Genomic DNA, 21904 nt, shown 5'->3' with positions numbered 1-21904 from the left:
GGAAATGGGCAGCAGAACCCCAGGTCCCAGTATTTTTATATCATTGAATTGGTCTTTGATTTGGGGAAATCCCCCTACCCTTCTTTGTTTCTCAATCAATTTCAGTGATTTCCTCAACACTTACAATAAAGGGATAGCTCTTCCACAGGAGTGATGCGGCCATCTTCTGGTCCAATATCTCTTCAGAGAGTGGATATCCCATTAACTGTTAAAAAAATCACATAATCATTTGTGAATCATGGGGAATAACAAGAAGTGGCAAACAAGCTAATTAACCTAACCAAAGAGGAATGAAGGTTCTTTTGGGGCCTTGCTGGGATAAGTCTTTCATGAGATTGGAAAGAAATCAATGGAAGAAATGGATTTACATACAAAACTCAAGGGATGGGATCAGGACACTTCTAAATACATGTATTTATTATGGTAGGGGATGATAGTTCTCCAAGATTAAGGAAACATTTAGACTTTCAGTTCAGGGTAGTGTTTAGAAGCTGAGGGCCCAAGAATAGAGGGCATAACCCATATGTCACACACTCAGGTAACCAAAGAAGTCAAAAGTCAATGCAATCACATGAATGTATTCCTTTGCTACCTTCTGAAATTCTTCTGAAATGAGAGCTGCAGAACTCTCAGCATGTACCCAATCCTGTCCAAACCTCTGACTCAGAAAACTGATGCAACTCCAGCATGGTTCCAGCAGCATAAGAGCATGTCTTAGAATGGCTCAAGTAGTAGAGTGCCTGCCTAGCAAGTGTGAAGCCCTGAATTCAAACCCGCAACAGAAAAGAACATGTCCTAGGAGGACCTCAGACTCCTAAAATGCTTGCCTGAGAACACTCAATGCTCTCAAGTGAAATTATTATTTTTCTACAGCCCAAACCTGGTAATGGGTAGCCTGAACACTGAACCCTCTCTTAGAGCAGTTACTTTGGAAAGCTTGCAATTATCCATCTTTTCTCTGCCCTTTGAATGCAAACGTCTTACTCCAAAGTGTTTCCTCAAGGAGCTGAGTTTTCTTGGAAATATTTACATAAAGATCTGGGGAGATAATTCTTGATCTATACCTTAGTCCCCGTAAGAAGGATAAAAATCAGACTTTAGTGAGGGTCATATTTAACTTACAACTCCCAGTCATGAAGAGAGAGATGTCTGCTTCTCTTTTACATAACAATTCTGTGCAGTGCCCTGGACTCATCCCTTACCACACAGTGTCTCCAGGGCTCAATCCAAGGCTTGAAAGCATTCCAGCTCTTGGTGTTAGGGATTTGAGTTCAGATTGAGCAATACTAGTACTGAAGAAAACCTATCCTACTGCTTTAACTAGTGTTGGGCTTTAAAAAAACTTTGACAGAGGAAAAGTTTCCTTTTCCTTCTGAAGCTAATCCTAACTCACACAGAGAGGCCTTCTCTGAATCTCCCCATTGAGGAGAGAAAGGGTGTTTGAGCATCTATGTAGCCTGAGACATATCTTCCATTGTGGAAGCTGTTACATCCTAACCTGGTAGCTCTTTCCCATTTCTCGATGTCCTTGGTTTTTCTATCTGCACAAGTTTTTTCTCTGCAGGCTCTTCTACCCTGGATATGTTGGAATTCATTAAGGACAAGAAAACAGTGATTTGGGGGAGCGGTTCCCAAGGGATAGTTGTCCATCCTGGAGAATATTTCCATGGAAGTGTCCACTTGTGCCAATAAGAACAGCTGCCTTGGACTCAGAAGGGGTTTGGAGTTAGAAATACATATGGGAGGAGACGTCAAAAGGAAGATGGTTTAAGGTGTATGCCTGGGGTACATCTGTAGCCCTGTATGTCCTCACCGTTGGAATAATCCAGCCAAACTCTTGCTTGTTGATTCCCACCATGTAAGGAACAGTGTTGACATTCTTTTCGGTCAGAATTTCCTCAGGTGTCTTAGGCAGCAGCACTCCATCCATCACAGTGGGCATGAAAGGATAGCTCTGAGGAAGAAGGAAATGCAGTATAAATGAATACTCTGACCCAGCTAATACCTACACACCCCACTCTGCCTGTTCGAGGGCTTTGCCAGTGCATAGATATCTGTGGCTGTGGCTACAGAAACTCAGGGTCCTAAGAGGGCTAAGTCTGTGAGTCACAAAGGGCAGAGCTGTAATTGGGAAGTCAATGATGATAGGGTGATGGTGGTCTGAAAGAGAGAGGGGAATTCTCAATCAGTGCAAAATATATAACATACAAAATACATATTTGAATTTGAAGCATATAGAGAAGGTCTTGACATTTTCCTGACTCTGGGTAACAGGACTGTACATTTCTTTGACTTCTGCCTCACATGCTGTCCACTAGGATTTATTAAAAAATCAACATCTCATAAATCTACAATTTAGCTGCTTTTCATCTTTTCCATAGAATATTACACACTATAGGCATCACATTACCATTCTCCTGAATAACATCATCTACAGATAGGCAAACCTCCTTTTCGTCTTTGGATGTGCTGTGTGGTTGGCTCATCAACACTGACTTCACAACCAGGGAAATCATAACTCAAGCCTGAAGGAAGCTCTTCTATTTCATGAATTTTCTCCAATTGTCATAGGCATATCACAGCCTCTTGTGCTTAGGAACCCTGGGCAGCTCTTCACCACTGTGCATGAGAGCTGCATTAAATAGAGAAACCACTTCTAGCTGAAAATAATAACCAAAATGTAGCACTAAGTAGATCACAAAGAAGAAACGTGTCAGTATGAGAGAGGAATATAGAAGTCAGAGTATTTCCTCTCGGGCCTCAGAGTGGAACCTGGGCACTACATGACTCAAACTTCTCATTGCTCTCTACATAGGGTGCAAATAACCACAACAGTGTCAGTGGTATTTATTTGGGTGTTATAAGTACACTGCAATATGTAAGTGAATTTGAAAGTGTAGTAACCATGATTAATGAGGGTGGTCTAAATTTCTCTATCTACTTGAGCTGTTTTTGCTACCTGGTCTGCTTTGAGAGATAAGGAGCTCATCAGTCTCAGTGCCTAAACTGAGACTTGATTTTGTATTTTAGAGGAAGAAAAGATGAAGACAAGGGCCAAGTCCTACTGCAATAGGCTGACAATGGAGAACAGGATCTGGGTGTGATACAAAGGCTGTGCAGTGTGGATGGCTGTCCTGGGAGTCAGCAGTAGGAACTGCTCATCTGAAGAAAGACCCAGGCTGGCTGCACAAGCAGGTGCTTTAGTCCTTGCAGTGGGCTCTGGCAAGAATATGATGGACAGGTGAAGAAAAGGATGAGGATTTCCAAAGACTTGGAAGGGCATGAACTAAGGGACAGAGGTGTCACTGTGCAGGCCTGACCTCAGGACTATCAAAGAGCCCTGGTCTTAGAGAGGTGCCTCAAGACAGTTGTAGAGAGAGGGTCAAAGGGTGGAATACATTTCTCATAAAATATTAGGCACAGCCTTGCTACTCAGAAAAGTTTTTTTTGTGTGTGTGAGACTGGGATTTGAACTCAGGGCTTTGAGCACACTTCCAGTCAATTTTGCTTTGGTTATTCTGGAGATGGGGTCTCATGGACTATTTGTCCAGGTTCCCATGAGCCACTGAAGCCCAATCTCAGGAAAGCTTGAAGAACTAACTCATGGATTCAAGGGATTTTGCATTATAAGCAAGGCCAGGCTTTAAAAAAATCAGGTTCTAACATGTTTTTATAAAGGAAGTCTGGTGACACCATGGGACATGGGAGTGAGGAGAGATAGTGAAGGTAGAAAACATACAAGGCCAGAAGACAGAGAGTGACTGCCCACGTGGAGCATCACATTTGAGGAAGACTCTGATGTCAGCAAGCATGGGAGTCACAATAATGACTGTGGTTCACTCAGGGACTGCGCTGTGAGACCACAAGCATTGCCTGCTTGGTCAGAGGAGTCGAGGGGAATCTTCTCTCCACTCTTACTCACACACCCCACTGCCTGTCTATTAGCAAGTCTTACCAGATATTCTTTAAAAATACTCAGATCCAAAGGCATCTCATTCCCTTACCCCCACTCTCTGGTCCCTGGTATAATTTTGAGGATGCCTGGCCTAGATTATTGCAGCTCAGTGGCCTCCCAGCTGGATAATCTGCACCTGCCCTGCTCCTTCCCTATAGTCTATTTTTACAATGCAGTCCAAGAGACTTGGGCAAAATCTAAGATCTGCAAAATCACTACTCTGTCTAGAGCCCTCTGAACTCCCCTATCTTGTGCTGAACCAAAATCCAAGTCCTTTCTTCCATGAACTCCTCAGCCTCAACAGCTCCTCCCTTACTGCTTCTGCTCTGGCCTCCTGCCTCAGGGTCTTTACAGCTGCTCTTCCCTCTGCCAGGAAGACTTTCTCCAGTTCTCCTTCCAGCCTCTTCCTTCCCTTCTCCAGAACTTGACTCAGTTTCCCCCTGCTCATCTAGCCATCCTAGAACCCTGCTGCTTACATCAAACCAATGGCCAACTCCATCCTCACCTCTCACATTGTTTTTACCTTAATTCTGACCACTGTGAAACACATATGAAATACATATTTGATTAGTTATTATATTCCACTCCTCCCATCCCCACAGGGATGGAAGTCTCAAAAGTCCAGGTACTTTTGTCTGTTTCACTGCCACATTCCAGCTACTAAAGCACAGATGGCCACAAAATAAGTGCTTCTCAAAACTTTCCTGAATGGCTGAAAGAATCTCTTTTCCTCCTCACTTTGAGGGAAGTGCTGTGATTCCCCAGGAAAAGAACAGAGAGGACAATACTGTAAGATTTTGCACAGCTCATGTCACCAGACTTTGACAACTGTTGGAAGGTGGGAAAGAGAAAGGAGAAGGCGGAAGGTGTAGTGTGAGTTTGCTGGGGGCTGGGAGAGGTGTAGTAGTCTCAGAACTAAAGACCCTAGGCTCTCTCCTTCCACAGATAACCAGACTGTTGGTCTTCAGGGAGATTTGTTCTCCTTAGTTATGGATCCTCAACTTCCTAGCCAGACAACTCTACCTCCTGAGAGTAGAAGGTTCTATTGCAACCTCCTCCCACAAAATCATTTTAGGAACCAGAGATATAAATGAGACTGATGTAGCCAAACCCTGGGGACACAGAGTTCCTGGCTAGGAGCACTAGACTGGGAGTCAGAGGAATGGGTTCAAATCTTGTCTCTGGTTTTCTTTCTGTGTTAGCTGTCATGATACTTTCCTTCTCTGGTCCTTATCAATATACACACAAGGAGTGATTACAGTTTCACAAAAGTGAATTGTTTCATTCATAGTTAATTAGAGCTTAGTGGAGTTAAGACTCAAAATCCATAATCAAGAAGAAAGGTACTTACCTTTCTGGGGTCTCCAAGTAAATCAAACTTTAAAAGATTCTGTGAAGATAAAGATAGAGGTTGTCCTGAGAAGGCTTCCTGGGATAAAAGCAGAACCTTGAGCTCTGCCCCAGGGCAAGTTCTCCATCCTGGTTCCTTCTTGGCTAGACTCGTATAATATGAGGACACTAATGTTATTTGGGCATGAACTCTGGGTGGAGTGGAACAAGGGAGTAAGAGAAAAAGTCCTGGGATCCAAAGTCTGGTTCTGAAGAGTCCTGAAGAGGACATCTGCTGTTTGTGCCTGTCCTTCTCTTCATCCTTTTTTCCTACTTGTTCCCCTCCTGGCCACATTACTTGTTTCCTCTGTAGGAAAAGTGCAATGAGGTGAGGGTCACGCCCAGAGATATGTAGTCCTTGAAGGCAGACAGGGCTAGCGATATGAGGGAAGGGCAGGAGAGGGCATTCCCCTGACTCTACTCCACCCCCATTTCCAGCTTCCCATCCCACTTCATGAGATCAAGCAACCCCATGTGACATAGGGTTGCTATTATCCTTGAACACACAAAACAGTTCAACCTCATCTTACCACCCAGTGAGCAGGCCACTGGTATAACCTGGATAAATGCAGGGCAGGGTCTGCCTGGTTTGTCTTTCTGCACCTGCCCTGTTTCTTCCCTTCAGTCCATTTCCATACTGCGGTCAAAGAGACCTTGGTGAAAACATGGCAGGGTCAGTGCAATGGACTTTACCCCAATGCTGAAATTTGTGGAGTTGATTTCTGAGCAGATAGGGTATAAGTCTAGAATGCTGAGGTTGTTAGCTTCCTGAAGGGAAAACTGCTTCAGAGAGAAACCAACAGAGAAGAATGGGATAGTGAGGTATAGAATCAGTTACAATCTCAATAATAGCTTCAGAGTCCAAATCCAGCCATGGATCCTGAGTTTTTCAGATCCTGAAGATTTGGGTGCAATTGTTTCCCATTTCTGTTCAAGGTTGTGTTGCTTCATCTTGTATTAGGAAACCCTGACTGCTACAAATTCATGGAATCTCCTTCCAACCCTGGCTTTTCTTTGTTGTGTTTTCACCAACATTGAGTTATGGCAATGCTACACTTTAGTTCATGCTGACCCTACCTTGCACCTCCATTCCATACACTTAGCATGGATGGATGGATGGATGGATGGGGTTGTCAATACAAAACTATAGGACAGTTGGATGGACACATTGATAAACAGATGAAAACACGCAGGTAGGTGAAGGATGGATCATTGCTTTTGGAGGACTTGGTGAAGGAATATAGATAAATATTGGCTAGGTGACTCATGGATGGTGGACACATTGAAAAATAGATGAATGAAAGGTATGGATAGATATATACTAGACTGATAAAAGGATATTAATAAATAGGATGGCTGGAAGGATGAATGGGTAGAAGATAGATGAATGAATGGGCAGATAGATCGAAGAACTCTAAATGAGGCAATCTCATAAATTCTACAAAACTGGCAATCATCTATCAGGGCACTTCTTGCCTAAGGAGAGCTTTGTTTCTTTTCTTCTGCTTCCTTTAATGAATTTCCTAACCAAAAAAGAAAAAGAAATTTTGTAAAACTGGGACACTACTGTTTTACAACATCAATAATTTCTGTATTGGCCAATGTAAATTGTGATATCTTCTTGAAAAACTCTGCCTTGAAATTCTCATGTTCCAAATGCAAGTAACTTACTGTACCTAAGTGGAGTGTCTTGTTTCTTAAAATATATCTGAAAAGAAGAATGTCAAATATTAAGTTTTCATAAAGAGGGAGAATTGTTATGCAATTTTCATCGTGATATTTTTGGACTTTTGATTTTTGAGGTATTTTACAAAAAAAAAAAAGAACACTGAAAATCTCAGTTTTGATAAGAAGGTTGACATTGTTCCTGAGAGGTATTTTTGGACACTAGTCAAGGTCATTTTTCTTGGGCCAGAGGACAGTTGAATGAAGCCTGGGGCCAAGTACACAGGGCAGGGTGCCCTAAAATGGAGGCACTTACCAGTTTCAGTGTGATCTCCAAGAGCTCATCCTCTGTCTTCTGGCGCAGACAGTGAACCATGACTGCTGATGTGGTGGTTTTACACCCAGCAGTAATTGCAACGTGCTGCAGAGATTATAGGTACTAGATGAGGTCAAGAACAATGTCGTTCCCTTCACAAATGTGGACAGAAGAGTTCTATCCTGTACCCACTTTCTAAAGACAAGAGGGGGTGACCAAAAATATTTTAGGCCAGCCTGTGTGGGTTCTGGATCCCACAGAGTGTTGCCTCTGTTATTAATGCAGGTTGTGACCTGAGCAGATTACACAGTATCTGTGTCTCTGTTATCTTATCTGGTTAAAATGAGCACAATGTCTCTACACTGCACAACAATAATATGTTCTCATGGTTGAATGCCTCCAAAAGGCCATTTAGAATGGAAGTTAAAGATCTCAAATCCAGAATTCCACTCTCTGGATTTAAGTCCTACTTCCTGCATTTATTAAATATTTGGCCTCAGGCAAGTCACTGACTCTCATAGTTGATGGTGATAATTACACCTATCTTAGGAGACTTAATATATGTGACATGCTTAGGAGGCTACCATGTCTCTTCCACATTACACGATTTACATGAAGACACTTCAGGAAGTGCAGTAGCATGTGAGCTAAGTGTGAGCCCTAAGAGAGTCCTTCCTGCTTAACCTTCCTCACCTCATGAATCCCTTGAGCATCTCACCTGAATCCCACAGGAAGAAAGATGCCCAAGGATACAAAGAAAGCAGGGGAAAGGGTACCAGAGTCATCCAGGGTAAGACTTACCTCAGCTATGGGCCCAATTTTCTTCTCAAACAGACCAGTAGTGAGGACCACGCCACTCTCAGAAATCGCCCTGTGGAAGAGGTTCTTAGCCAAAGGAGATAGCACCTGGCAAGGGAGAAAAAGGAGGAGAGTTGATGATTGGAGGAGGGTCAGTGACTTGTTGGCTTTTAAGCTTCCCTGCACCTGCTCTACTGTTCTGGACATTCACCTGGGGATTATGGTGCTCTGTGGACATGACAGCTCCTCACTTGTCCCATTCTGCATCCCATACTCCCCCTGAGAACCTCTGGAGGGTAGAGCAAGAGCACAGAGCTAAGGACAAAACAGAAAGTGCCCATCACTGCAATCAAATGTTTGGAAAGACAGCTTGGCAAATTATAGCCATAAATTCAGTTTCAACATTTCCATGACTTACAATTTATCCTAAGAAAAATTATCATGGAGACCCATAATGTTTCTAAGATTTCCTAAACTGTTTATAATAATACAAAATTGAAATAACCCAAAGTTCCAATATTGAGTAAATAGTAATGCTTCATTTCATTCATACTAGGCAATTATATAAGATATTAATATTACAGATTGTGTCCAATGGTTAGGGAAATTTTTATTTATGTAACACTACTATATTAAGGAAAGGATTTTTTATAAAATATAACCCAACATAGATACATGATGGAAAGAGATTTTGGATGAATGGGTGGCTAGATCATAAATAGGTGGATAGATAGATAGATAGATAGATAGATGGAATTTTAGGAAAAGTCTATGTGTCAAAATGTCCTCAGTGGCAACCCCTAGGTAGTAAGACTGTGATTTTTTCTTTTGGGTTTATCTGTATTTTTCCTATTTCTCTTCTTTAAAAACCATGTATGTGAAAGCTTACTATGAGAATTTTACTATGAAACCAATACATGTTTGAAAAATATAGTAATAGGGCTTATCCACTCAACTCTGAGTTAGCTGTTGGGTTTCTTATTGCCCTAGCACCTTCTATAGCTACTCTCAGTGTCCCCTCCAGCTCCATCCCCACTTGACCAAGACATTTCAAATGTACAGGTCATGTCTGTGACCCATACTCCCTGTCCAAACCCTCCCCATTTCAGTTTTAGTCTCTCCTTCTTCTCACCTCCTCCTCCAGGCCACCTGGTCACTCAGGTACAGAGACTGCAGCCCTCCCTCTTGGACATGAACAAGCCATCAGTCTGCCTCAGTGGAAGTCCTTCCTGAGTTCCCTTAACTTGTATCTCTGCCTTGGAGTCAAACAATGACCCCTTATCCAACTCATGTCCTCATCTATTCCTATTTGTAGTTTATACCCAATCCTCCTTCCTAACAAAAGTAAGGTGAGGTCTAATGTTAAATGCTTAGCAAAGGGAAAGATTAGCAAAGTAAAGAGAAACAGAATGTCACTGTTGCAGAGTGAGCTGGAGATTTTCCTATCTGCAAAACACAAAACTCAGCTCTGCGCTCCCTGAGGGTCAAGGGGAGTTTGAGTCTTGGCTCTGCATCATCTGATGCTATGCAGTGAGTAAAGTCAACCCTGAATCCAGGTTTTGTAAGCAGTGGTCCCATGGCTGGATTGGCTGGTCTCCAGAGGTCCCATCAACAGTCACATCAAGCCTGGAGCTGCGGCCCGTTATCAGGAACACTTACAAGAACAGAGACACTTTCACCTCCTGCTGACTCTCCAAAGATGGTAACAGAGCCTGGGTTCCCTCCAAAGTTGGCAATATTGTCCTGGACCCAACGCAGTGCAGCCACCTGGTCCAAGTGACCCCAGTTCCCCCGGCAATGTTCATCCCCTGTGCTGCAAGAGAACAGGGATGGGGTGAGACAGAGTTGCCACGGCAGAACTCTCAGAATCACAGGTGTGCTGGGGGCTCTCAGTGGGCCTTCCAGAATAAGGCTGGGTTCTGCATCCCAGGCACAAGGGTCTTCCTTATCTATGTAGGGTCTTCCAATAGCATTGACCTGTGTAGGGCTCTATTTTAGTTCTTCCAGAAACTGTGAACTGAGGATCCACCATGTATCCAACCCTGGTTGAAGAAGATTTAGAGTACATCTGAGAACAAAACAGGCAAAATCTCTGTTGCACTCATCTCACAGTGCTGACTATAAACAGACAGATCAGCAAATGGAGAATTATAGTCAGCTAAAGAAAGAGCAGGAGTGGGCCAGTGCAGGGGTGGTGGTGTTTCAGTTCTTGTGGCCCAGGAAGACCTTTGAGGCAGTGGTATTGGACAGAAACATAATAACATGTGAACATGATTCTTGTAAATATCCTGAGAGGGAATTCAGGTGAGGAGAAGCAGTAGGTGAAAAGACCCCGGGCCATAGGAACAGCAGTGTGAGTGCAGCTAGTGTGAGATGCAGGAAGAGCTGTGCTGTGGGCCTGGACAAGGACTTCTGTGTCCTTATACTTACTGTGGGATCCTCTGCAGAGGCACAGAGCCCCAGTCTATGTCTCAGAGAACACACTGGCTACTGTGTGGAGCAGCTGCAATATTAAAACAGCAGGTGTAGGAAAGTAAGTGATTGTAACTATAATCCAGGTCAGAGGCTCAGGGATTTGATTAGAGGTATAGCTAGGAGTAGCAGTGGTTGCTAGGGACTGGACATGTTTATTGCCCAAGAGTTCAGTGCGGCGGAGGATCAGAAGAAGACAGGCTAGGCATGAGTCCTGAGAAAGTAACAAGGAGGAAACGATGACATAGCAGAGAGATAAAACCTGAGAAATCTGAACATGAGGAAGGTCACATAGCACCAAGGAGGGGAAAGTCACATAGCATTAGGGTAAAGTAGCCAATAAAATTAAATATAACCATATATGGATTACACCTTGCTTTTTGCTTCTGTAACCTGCTTGCAAGGGTATATAAGGTGAGACACTTCTGTTCTTAGGGCTCAGCCTTTGGACATAAGTCTGCTGAGTCTGTGCTGGCACAATAAAACCTTGCTTCCTGCTAATTGCCTCAGAGTCCCATATCTCAGCTAGCAACGTCCCGCAACACTTGTTGCTAATGTGGCAGAATTAATCAGTGATGAAACTTTTGAAAGGTGAAAACTAATGAAGGTCATTGGGTCATCAGGGGCCTAGCCCTCATAAAAGATTATTACAGTCATGGGACCCCAGTGAGTTCCAAAGAGAGTGAGTTGTTATTAAAAAAAAGAAAAAAGAGAGAGCAAGACTGTCCCCCACTCTGGCTTTGTGCCTCACCATGTGCAGATTCCCATGTGCAGATTCTCCTTCTGTTTCTCACCATGTTGTGAAAAAAACAAAGGGCCTCTCCCCAGAGGGCCCTGTGATAAAACCACAAAACTAAGAGCTAGATAAATTTCTTTTCTTTTTCTTTTGTTCTTTTGGTTTTTTTCCTTTTAAGTAATATAAGCTTGCTAGGCTGATGCTCTATTTCTTGTATCATACTCCAGTCCTTTTTGTTTTAGTTTGTTTTTCGGATGGGATCTTGTGCATTTCCCTTGGATTATTCTTAGTCCATGATCCTTCTCTTCCCCAATAACTGAGATTACAGGCATGTAACACCACACCCAGCCCAATCTGCTTTCTTTATAATTATCCAGCCTCAGGATTTTTGTTATATCAAGAGAAAATAGACCAATGCAGGAACTAATGTGCAGAGAGGAGAGTCCAACACCTTACCTAAAGAATCCCCAGATGCCCAGGCGGTACTGGATGGTCACCACCACCACGTTTTCATGGGCAGAGAGGGCCAGTCCATCATAGGTTGATGCCCCACCCACCACCAGCCCACCTCCATGGATCCACACCATCACCTGACAAGGAGACATAAGCACACGGGTTATAGGAAGCAAAATTGGGAAGAACACAGATTTTGTCTGAAATAGGTACCTACATCTAGGCTGTGACTCAAACAGGGCATCACCCCGACAACACCAGTACCTGATGAGGTTTCACAAGGAATCATTCCTCCACCCCAACTCCCCCAGCATCTCCTGCCTTTCTCCCCAGACCCATGGGGAGAGCTCACGTTCTTCCCAACACTGGCTCCATCCTCTTGCCTGGACCATTCAACCCTCTGAACGTAAGCATGGGGCAGTCCTTGTATTTCAGCTTCATCTCAGATAACTCTTCAGGGATGAATTGCACTTCTATGTGAGTGACTATCACAAGAAGCACACAGGTACCCAATGGGGGTCCTTTTCAATGTGCCTCCCCTCTGCCTCCTTTTCATGCCCCAACCCTCTCCACTCTCCTAAGTTAGCTCATCTTCTCCTCCTTCAGGAAGCCTTCCATCATTTGACTAACATTATCTGAATGCATATGTGCCAGGGACTGTAATAAGATTGGAGGATGAGAGTAGACACACAATTCATAATTCATGATGCTTGATTTGAAGAACTCACATAGGAGGGAAGAATTGAGAGCTGATAAAATAACATTGCAGTAATGTTGCTAAAAATCACAATGTGACCAATATGGCAAGAACTGTTCTGAGCACTAGAAATAGCCTATCCATGATGTGGGTGTTAATATTATTCCACATGACAGGTAGGAAACTGAGGCACTTTGCCTGCCTGAGATCCTGCAGCTGCTAAGTGAGAGAGACAAGACATGACCCAGGATTTCTGGCCCCAGAACCCAATTGAGGAGCTGTCCAATCCCTGAAGCCACAGCCAAGAGCAGTGAGCAGCTGTGAAGACAGGAGGTTCCTCCTGCAATTGTCACTAGTGTGTCATCACTGCTGCTTTGTGTGCTGAGCCAGAACTGTGGTAAAGTCTGATGGTTGTCACCAATACTCACAGGTGGTTATTCTCATTTCAGGGAGCAGAGGCTGAGAAGTGAAGAAGTTACCTAAGTCTCTCAGGCACCAATGGTAGACCCAGCATTTGATCCCAGACGTGATAGTTCTAGAACCTGTGTCCATAGTGGAGATGCTTTTGCATCCCAACTCCCAGAGGCCCTGTGTCTTTTCCCTCTGTGATCCCTGTTCCTTCCAAGGAGGGACTGAGTCAAGATCATCTCTGAGTGAAGTCTGAGCCCAAGGGCTGGGGAGGCGGGGCAGTGACAGCTGATAAAGTCACCGTGTGTCTGTGCAGCTCAGAGGGCAAGGTCCTGGAAGGGCTGCATGGTGATAGCTTTCTCTCACCCCCGACTCTTGTTAACATAGGCATGTGAGTAGACATTGGGTGAGAATGAGTAAATGCAGGGCTATTTCTCTTGGAAGAGGAAGAATCAATGAGTAACATAACGGCCCATGTTCTGTGTCAACTAAGAAAATGGCCCTATATCCTCCTTATGGAGTCCACTCCCAGTGCCAAGGATAAACTGGCAAGGATAAGAGGATCAGATAGGAAGGGCAGAGAGGAACAAATGTACAGGCTCATGAATTCCCACACCCTGGCAGCCATCATGCCTTCTCCAAACAATTTGGGGAGGGCCTCAGTTTTGCGCCATGTAATTACTCCATTCTATTGGGTAAATCTCCAAGTCTCAACAGATTCCATTTGTTTGGCCCTTAGCCAACTGCACACCTCAGCCCTTGGAGTGTTCTGTCCCCATTTAGGCAGTTGGCTTTTATTCACTGCCCATCTCAGGCCTTCAGGTCTACTCATGCTTTGCTAATAAATCACCCTTTCTTTTTGTTCTGTTCTTCATGGTTCTTTTGCTGAGTGGTTCTTCTGCCACATCTGGCGCAGCATCCCCAAGAACTGAGGAATATCTAGAACATTCCAATACACCGGTAATAGTATGTAGCTGGCACTGAGTATACAATAGAAGCATGAATGAATGAATGGCTGAATGAGTAAGAAAACAGTCCCTGCTCTGCCTTATACCATACAAAGCAAGTGTAGGACCAATTTCCAGTCTTAAATTCACAATCTCCTCTCCAACTCCTGGGCTCCATGCTAAGATGTTCCTTGGATACTGGCTGGGTGTTGACACCTGGACTTCTTCCACCCCAGGGATCCTTTCCTTTGCACCACACCCTCCCCCGCCCTTTGGCCTGCAACTGGCAGTCAGCCCCATTTTTTACCCTTCCTTTATATGGGAAATGCTGAGTCACTGAGCCATTAGCCTGTGCCAAAACCATTAGGGAGCCTCTCCCCAAAAAATATCCCAGATTATTGGTCAAAGGCAAGGAAAGTATTTTTGAGATTGTCCCAGATTCCTTTCCACCCCACACCTTTGTCATGGGACAGTGAGATTTTGACAGGTTAGTGAAAGTTTTCATAGAACAGTGAAAGTTATCAGAGGTCATTTGCTCTACACAGTCTGCTTTTCTGAGTGCAAATGCATGTCAAAGGGCACAGGTTTGAAGATCAGAAGATCTGAGCTGTTGTACAATACTCCTTTCCCCTTTGTAACCTCAGATTCTTTTGGTTTGGGTTGTTTTATTTTTTTCTAAGATTCTTTCCAGCTCTAACTATAGTAGAAATTACATCTGAGCTGCTCTGGGATCAGATTCTTAACCTTATAACTAAGTAATCATTCTTGCCCATTAATTAGTGTGAAAGAACTTGGAAAAATTACAACATGCATTTTTGCAGGTGTACAGAGATCTCCCCCAGAAACATGATGTCACTGAGGAAAAGTAAGGTAAGAAAAACTTGTGCTTTCTGTGGTGAAAGGAAGCTCTGTGCTGGTGAATCATTTGGTTTCCCTGTCCCCAGCTGCCTTCATCCCCTTCAGACCACACAAGGAGATCTTGAATGCTGGAACTATCAAGTCTTGACCAGTGGTCCCATGCTTACCGGAAGCCTGCTGTTCTTCATCAAGTCAGCAGGAGTGTAAATATTTAGGTACAGGCAGTCTTCAGAAAATGTGAAAGGAATGTTCTCCTTTGTGTTGTTAAAGAACTCTGAGAGTGTTTGTCCTGCCATTGCATCCTGGGAACACCTGAGAGGGAAAAAGGACACTTGAGATGTCACTATATGGGAATTGAAAAGTGTCAGCAGTGGCCAGACCTTGCACTGGGAGTCTTAAGCCTGTAAAGGGAGCTGCCATCACTGGACTTGAGACACAGAAGCCTCTCTGGAGATCTCTCTGGGAACCCTATAGTGTCCTAGCCCATTCAGAGTTAGAAAGAATTAGCATCTCACTCACTCAATAAACCTTTGGAATGCCCTGAGTCAAGGAGAAGAGGCACTCAAATGCTGACCTGTCCAGGGAAGTGATTTTCACTGTCATCCTAGGCTGAGCCCTGCCCTTTGCTGGGCTTTGTACAGTGGGCTGCAGCTCTTCCACCAGGTAAATATGATTCAGTCCTTGGAAGACTTCTATCAACCAGGAGAACTTGCTCCAATGACATAGACAGCCTTCTGCATGTCAGGGATGGCAACATGTAGGTAACCTTAGGAGAAATGTATTCTATTCCTGCCTTGGCCACTCGCTAATGTGCTGGATGGCTTTCAGTGAATTCCTTCCCTGGGTCCCAATCTGCCAGTTGCAGGTAAGGCTCATGCTTTCTCTAAAGGCCTTGCAGCTCTCGCCTACCAAGATTCTATCAACTGCATCTTCCAGTAATCACTGTTGACTGTCCTGAGAAGAGTCTCACAAGTCCAATATAGATGAGAATTAGTGATGTTTACTGAGTACTCCCAGGGTGTTGGGCACTGAGTCAATCTCATCCTATGTACTCCACTTAAGCTTTATATAAGCCCTTGAAGAGGGTTCTATTTTTATCCTCATTTTATAAACAAGGAAAGTGAGGCATTGAGAGTTTATAGAACCTGCCCAAGGTTACGAAGCCAGGAGACTCATGCTACGTAACGCTTCCATTTCCAAGTACATTATAAGCATCATTCTCAGATCTTGATGGACCCAGAGGGCCAGCATCGCTGCCCCCAGAAGGTAGAAGAGGAAATTCAGGCTCTCAAGTGCCAGGAAAACAGAGCTGTTAAATGGCAGAAGTGGAGCCAGCAAAGGTGACTTCCCCCATCCTGGGGAATAAGGGGTATTCCCTAGATCTCTAAGAGCAAGGGACATAATATTCATAAAAGTAGTAATTCAGAAATCTTCAGAGGGAAAAAGAAGTTCAAATTCACTTGGATTTAAATACAAAATAAAGACTGAAATCATGTTTATTATTTATATGATTATTATAACACCATTTTGTTTATCAAAAAGCTAAAACAAATTCTTTTAGTAACTCAAGCATGGCAGGTCCCACTGAATGGATGTTTTCACATTTCCATAGAAGGAGTGTACACTGTTGACATTTCTGAGGGAAATTTAACAAAAGTACATACTTTCTGTCTCTGAAATGCCATAATAGTTCAGCTACAATATGTTAATCAAAGTGCTATTTACATTTCAAGACTATCCAACACAACTTAATGACCCAATCAGAGATTGAGTAAATACACTTATAGTTAAATAATGATTTAATATAGCTATTACACGTTGAGCTGTTATAGTTAAGGGCATAGAATGACGTTGATGTTTTATTTATAAACAACCCAGGCTGCCATGCAACTATCTGCATTTATGATCCATTTTCAAAGAAGGAAATATGCAATAAAGAAAAGACTAGAAAACACCATCTCAAATGTTTACAGGAATTCTCTCTGGGTAAATGCTGTTTAATTTTCTTACATTTGCTTCTCTGTGTTTCCTAACTTCTCTGTGATGTGTATGTATTATACTTACAACAGAGACAAACAGTGACTGGTATTTTTAGAAGAAAAGAAAGGAAAGAAAGCAAATCCTCAGAAGCACCTGGCTGAGGAGATAACACTATCTAAGCTGACACTTGTAGGTGTCTGAGGTGCTCTGGGAGTGACTGTGAGGACATCTGGAGCCACTGGACATTTTCACCCAGCTGGCCAGGGTGACTGGAGCAAACCAACCCCTGCTTACCTTGTGATTAGAAAACTAGACACACTTAGGAATGCGAATTTGCAAATTCAGTCCCCATTACACCAGTCACTAACACATCCTCACCCATCCCACTCCCCAGCCAGGCCAAGTTCAAGGCAGAATGCATAACACTGTACTTTTCACTATTCTCTCCTGATGCCCTGCATTTTTCAATCACATTTAGCATATTTTAACATAGTTTGTAATTGCCTTATTAATTTGCATGTTGTTCATTATCTCTCTCCTAGCTACAATACATGCTAGATGAAGGTTAGTATCTTTGTTTTGTTTTTAAAGAATTCTCAGAACCTAGAACATTCTTGGCATACAACAGATACAAAATAAAATAAGTGCTGACTTGGGGACTCTAGAAAGCTGTGACAGTTCTGGAACACTTCAAGATTCTACAATACTATTGAGGATTCTTTCACAGAATATAAGCCAATCAGAGGAGTGCCTTCATTCCTTCCTATATTTCTCTGAGACAAACATCCTCATTGGAAGGTGTGAAGTTGACTTACATAGGAGGATAAGAGGTGGTGTTCTTCACATAACTCCATGGTTCTGCAGGTTGTGGTGGAGAAAACCTCAGGGATCCAAGAGGGGGCTTGGCAAAAGGGACTCCCAGGAAAACAGCCACAGGCTGTGCAAATCCTTGTAAGCTGACGAACTTCCCCAGGACTTTGCCATATACTGTGTTTACCACGGGTGGCGAGGATGGGTGCCCTGCTAGATGTGGAGAAGAAATGAGGTCACATCAGAGGGAAAATTTACACCTGGCTTCCTGGTGGATTTTGCTTGTTTCTAGCCATGTGACCATGAATATGTCACCCCAACCCTCTAGGCCTCAGTTTCTTCTCCTGTAAAATAAGGATGTCTATTTTTCTTTTTAAGGATAAGGGGTACCATTCTTCTTAACTCAGAGAGCTGATGGAAAGACTAAATTGGAATTGGAGGTAGAAAAGCATGCATCCAAGGGTTACTGCAAATATGAGAGCTGCTGAGAAAGAGCAGACACTTTGTTTCCCTGAGAGAAACCTCTGGAACATTTACCCATGAAGATCCAGGTGCTGAACTGCATGCTAAATAAGAAGATAGGCAAGACATGGCTGCTACTCTCAGGAGGGATGACCATGTAGGGAGAAAGTCTCAGAGGCAGCAAAACATGGGGCTTTGCTGTGAAAAACAGTGGCCTATGAGTGCCACAGGTAGTGTCCATGGGGAATGGAAGATCATCCTGAATGAGCAGGTGCATGTCAGAGAGGCCTCAAATGCCAAGCTAAAAGATTGGGTATTATTTAGTGAATCAATAAGCAGAAGGGGCCATTTTGGGTAAAAGACATGATAAGTTTCTAGAATATTTTTCTAGTATCTTTAAGCAAGGTCATTCAGAGGTAGGAGAACTGGCGTCAGGTTCCTGCCTCCCACATTGGCTCCATTCTGTGGAGCAGATTATTGTTCCTCATCTCCCTGCAGCTTCCTTAGCAGTCTTGGTTCCACCTGCTGTAGGACCAGAGTGAGCCATCCTGATCCTCCTTCCTGAGGCAGGTGGGCTTTCAGACGCTGAGTCATGGCCACCTCTGACATCTTGTCTGGAATCAGTAGCCTCAGTTCACTAGAGAATCCCTCTAGGACATGATTTCTATCCTCTTGCCCTTCCAATGATCCCCTTTGGGTATAGAGAATGTGTCAATCTCTCTCTCAAAGTGTGTGGATAGAAACAAAAAGAAACATCCAGATTTGTTCTCACAGAAATGTCATTAATAAAATTGTAAACTATTTATGGGACCCTAGTTTCTATGTCTATGGTATTGATGGATAGTTCTTACTGTGAGCATTAAGTTGTTTCTGTTGTTCCCAATGACTCTACCCCAAACCAAAATCAACTTCCTGGGACACAAGGAAAAGTGGTCTCCAATTTAGGATGTTTTCTGCTTTATGATTTTTTTCTTCAAGATTATGAATTTATCATGGCATGATCTTATCATAATTCAGGGACCATCTGTATATCAAGAATAGAAAATAACACTGGAAACTCTTTATGGAAAGCCAGTTTCAAAATCATACTCTTGTCTTATGTGATTAAGACCAAATTCTATGTGTGTTTCCTTTTGCTAATCATTACCAATGGCACTACAATGCACATCCTCGACAGCATGTATAGTGACAGGTATGACACTGTGGTGGCATTGCATGTTGCTTTTTATCTGGGTGCATTCCTAGATTTATGCATTGAACATAGATCCCTTCATATAATTAGCAGAAAATTTTTATGATGAAACATGGAGATATTTGAGGAATGTTGAAGGATGACTTATTCCCTGACCACATGTGGGAGCCTTGAAAGAGAAAGGAAGAAAGTGAAGAGAGTCCTTGCTTAGTGTGACACTGGATCATGTTATCCAGGTGCACTTGGGAAGACAGTTAGATATCCAGGTAAGAAGATGTATGACTCAAGACAAAGAGGACATCCATAAAGGGATCTGAATTTAAGGGTACATTCCCTATGAATCTCAGTTTCTTCCTCCATAAAATGTCACTGATGTATATTGAGGTACCTTGCTGTGCCTCTGTAATAGACACAGATTCTATTTTCTGCATCTGATGCTTTTACCTGAGAAACCTTGTTGATCCTGGAGGACTGTTGCACTGTGGGCCCAACCAATCCATAGTCTACACCCTACCAATTCCTTCATCAGGTTCTTACACTTCAGATCACCACCCACCTGCCTTAATCAGCCCAAACCAAGCACTAGAGAACTAGGGCAGCCCTGGGCATCAAAGTCCACTAAAATAACTCCAATTAGGCAATCCTATGCCATTTTACCCTACCTCCTCTCTCCTTCCCAGGGGAAACCACACCAAAGGCTCTAACCAATTAATCCTCTACCTCATGACTGACCCTGGTACTTCTCTTTGTGCCCCCCCCAATAGCATTGGTGTGGCCGCTTGTCTTAGAAGCTTTAAGTAACAAATTACCTTTTCAGTGACCAAGGCTCCTGATTTTTTGGCCTGATTATACCTCAGATTTTGATTAATACACTCCATTTTAATCAAATGACTTTTTTATTTATCCATCCACTTTCATACTTGCTTTAGACCTGGCAACATCCTAAGTACTATAGAAGGAAAGCCCTTTCTCACCCTCCCTGCAGCCCTATGAAGAAGGTATTATTGCCATCCCTATGCTAGATATGAGATGACCCAAGAAAAACAAGTTCCGTGCTAGCTTAGAAGTTCTGAGCTGGGATTCAGACACCAACTCTGTCTCCTAGGTCAATGCATTTCATACTTTGCTACTCCTTTCTCCAACATATGCCCAGATCTGGATTAAGAATTATAAGGAGAATAAATTAAGTTCTGTTTTTTTTTGGTGGTTCAGGGGTTTGAACTCAGGGCCTTACGCTTATTAGTCAGGCACTCTACCACTTAAACCACTCCGCCAGCCCTAAGAATCACAGGGAGAATAAACTGAGTTCTCTTAATTCCTCATGTTGAGACATGAGGTTATCTTGTTGCCCTCCTGTGTCTGATGCCTACAGCCGGGGTCTCCAGGTATTCATTATCCCCTGTGACTCTGTGAAGCTGGCACTGGTTGAGCTTTGCTGCTCCCAAGCCAAATACAAGACCATAGGTTAAACCCTACTGTGGACGAGTCCTGTTCTGCCTTGTCCTGTATGCATGTCTATCCACGTGTGCCCAGCACAGGATTTCTAAGTGTGCGCCCCGATATTTGAACTCCAGAAGAACTCACCCCAAGCTGTGCAAATAGTCAGAGATGCCAGGACCAGAGTGCAGACCCACATTGTGGAGGGACAGTGGCTCTGCGGACCAGTGAGGTCTCTGCTGCTCCAAGAGAATGCACCGATCTTGTTCCAGAGCTGGTGACCTACCCTGTACTTCCCACCCACTGAATCTATTACATAATCTAAAATGGAAAACAAAATCCCTCCCTCTTCCCAAGAGCTTCCTGGGTATACCCTGGGAGCTCCAAGCCACTCCCACATCATTTACTTTCCTTTAGCTAAACAGTCCATATAGAACTCTGAGATTACAGATGACCAGCAACTGTTCACACAGTTCCTTTAAGGACTGTAACCTCAGGGCACCATGAGCTCCTAAAAAGCAGACACAGTAGGGGATGTAGTTAGGCAGGGAGAAGCTTTGGTCTGGGTCATTGGCAAAATCTGGGACGTTGTAGTGCATCTCACAGCTCCAAAGCTGCTCATTTGGAAGATTAAGGCACCAATCTCAGCTTCCCTGGGTTTGTATTCCATAGGTCCTAGGCTCTTAAGTTTAGAAATGATCGTATAGTTCATCCAGTCCCCTTCAGATGCCTAACTTAGCTTTGCAATACTCCTGCCAAGTGGCCTGCCTGTTGCTTCACACAGCCAGGGTCAGGAAACTCACTACTTTTCAGTGCAGGTATTTGAGGGCAGAGAATGTTCTTACAATAAACCAAATTCATCTCTCCATAGTCCCTGGCTCTAATCATCTATGCATCCATCCATTTATCCATCCATTCTTCATTTACCAAAATGCCTGGTATATTCCTCTATAGTACAAAAATTGGGGGGAAAACTGTCAACCCCAACCTCTGACCTGCCTGTGAGTTTAGTCTTCTCAAGTAATGGATTGTACCTTTCCCCCTTTCCATGTGTTACAGAGAAAACAACATAATTTTGATATTGGTTTCTAATTAATCTGCTAGCTGTGGTTTCTATGGTTCTACAATATCTCATCACCAGCAGCTCAGGAGCCTCGAGAAGCAGGATTTCCTTGTTATAGTGCTGTCCTCTGCTGGCCATTTGGAAATTCACAGATGAAGGCTGATGTTTGTTCCCTCAAGGTTTGGAACAAGAGTGAAAAAATAAATGAATAGATAAAAGAGGACTTTGTGCAACAAATTTAATTGCTTACTTTACAAGGAGAAAAT

At 43.4% G+C, this 21904-nt stretch overlaps 1 protein-coding gene across 2 annotated transcripts in view; it reads right to left on the bottom strand.

The window, feature by feature from the left end:
- LOC141417414 (carboxylesterase 1D-like) overlaps positions 1 to 20882 on the bottom strand; it is a 38684-nt gene extending 17802 nt beyond the window's left edge. The window contains exons 1-10 of one of the 2 annotated variants that reach the window (XM_074055979.1): positions 20723 to 20882; positions 17490 to 17697; positions 14862 to 15006; positions 11788 to 11921; positions 9783 to 9936; positions 8127 to 8231; positions 7326 to 7430; positions 5307 to 5345; positions 1814 to 1954; positions 125 to 205 (exon numbers count right to left, since the gene is read on the bottom strand). In XM_074055979.1, the coding sequence (XP_073912080.1) occupies positions 125 to 205; positions 1814 to 1954; positions 5307 to 5345; positions 7326 to 7430; positions 8127 to 8231; positions 9783 to 9936; positions 11788 to 11921; positions 14862 to 15006; positions 17490 to 17697; positions 20723 to 20774 (1164 nt within the window). In that variant the 5' untranslated portion in view covers positions 20775 to 20882. The remainder of the gene's footprint in view (positions 1 to 124; positions 206 to 1813; positions 1955 to 5306; positions 5346 to 7325; positions 7431 to 8126; positions 8232 to 9782; positions 9937 to 11787; positions 11922 to 14861; positions 15007 to 17489; positions 17698 to 20722) is intronic. The other variant, XM_074055980.1, reaches the window with a different exon arrangement.
- Between the last annotated feature and the right edge of the window lie 1022 nt (positions 20883 to 21904).

This window comes from Castor canadensis, chromosome 15 (assembly GCF_047511655.1).
Source record: "Castor canadensis chromosome 15, mCasCan1.hap1v2, whole genome shotgun sequence".
Classification (NCBI taxonomy): Eukaryota; Metazoa; Chordata; class Mammalia; order Rodentia; family Castoridae; genus Castor; species Castor canadensis.
Note: the sequence above shows the minus strand (reverse complement) of the source record. Positions and strands in the feature narration are given on the sequence as shown.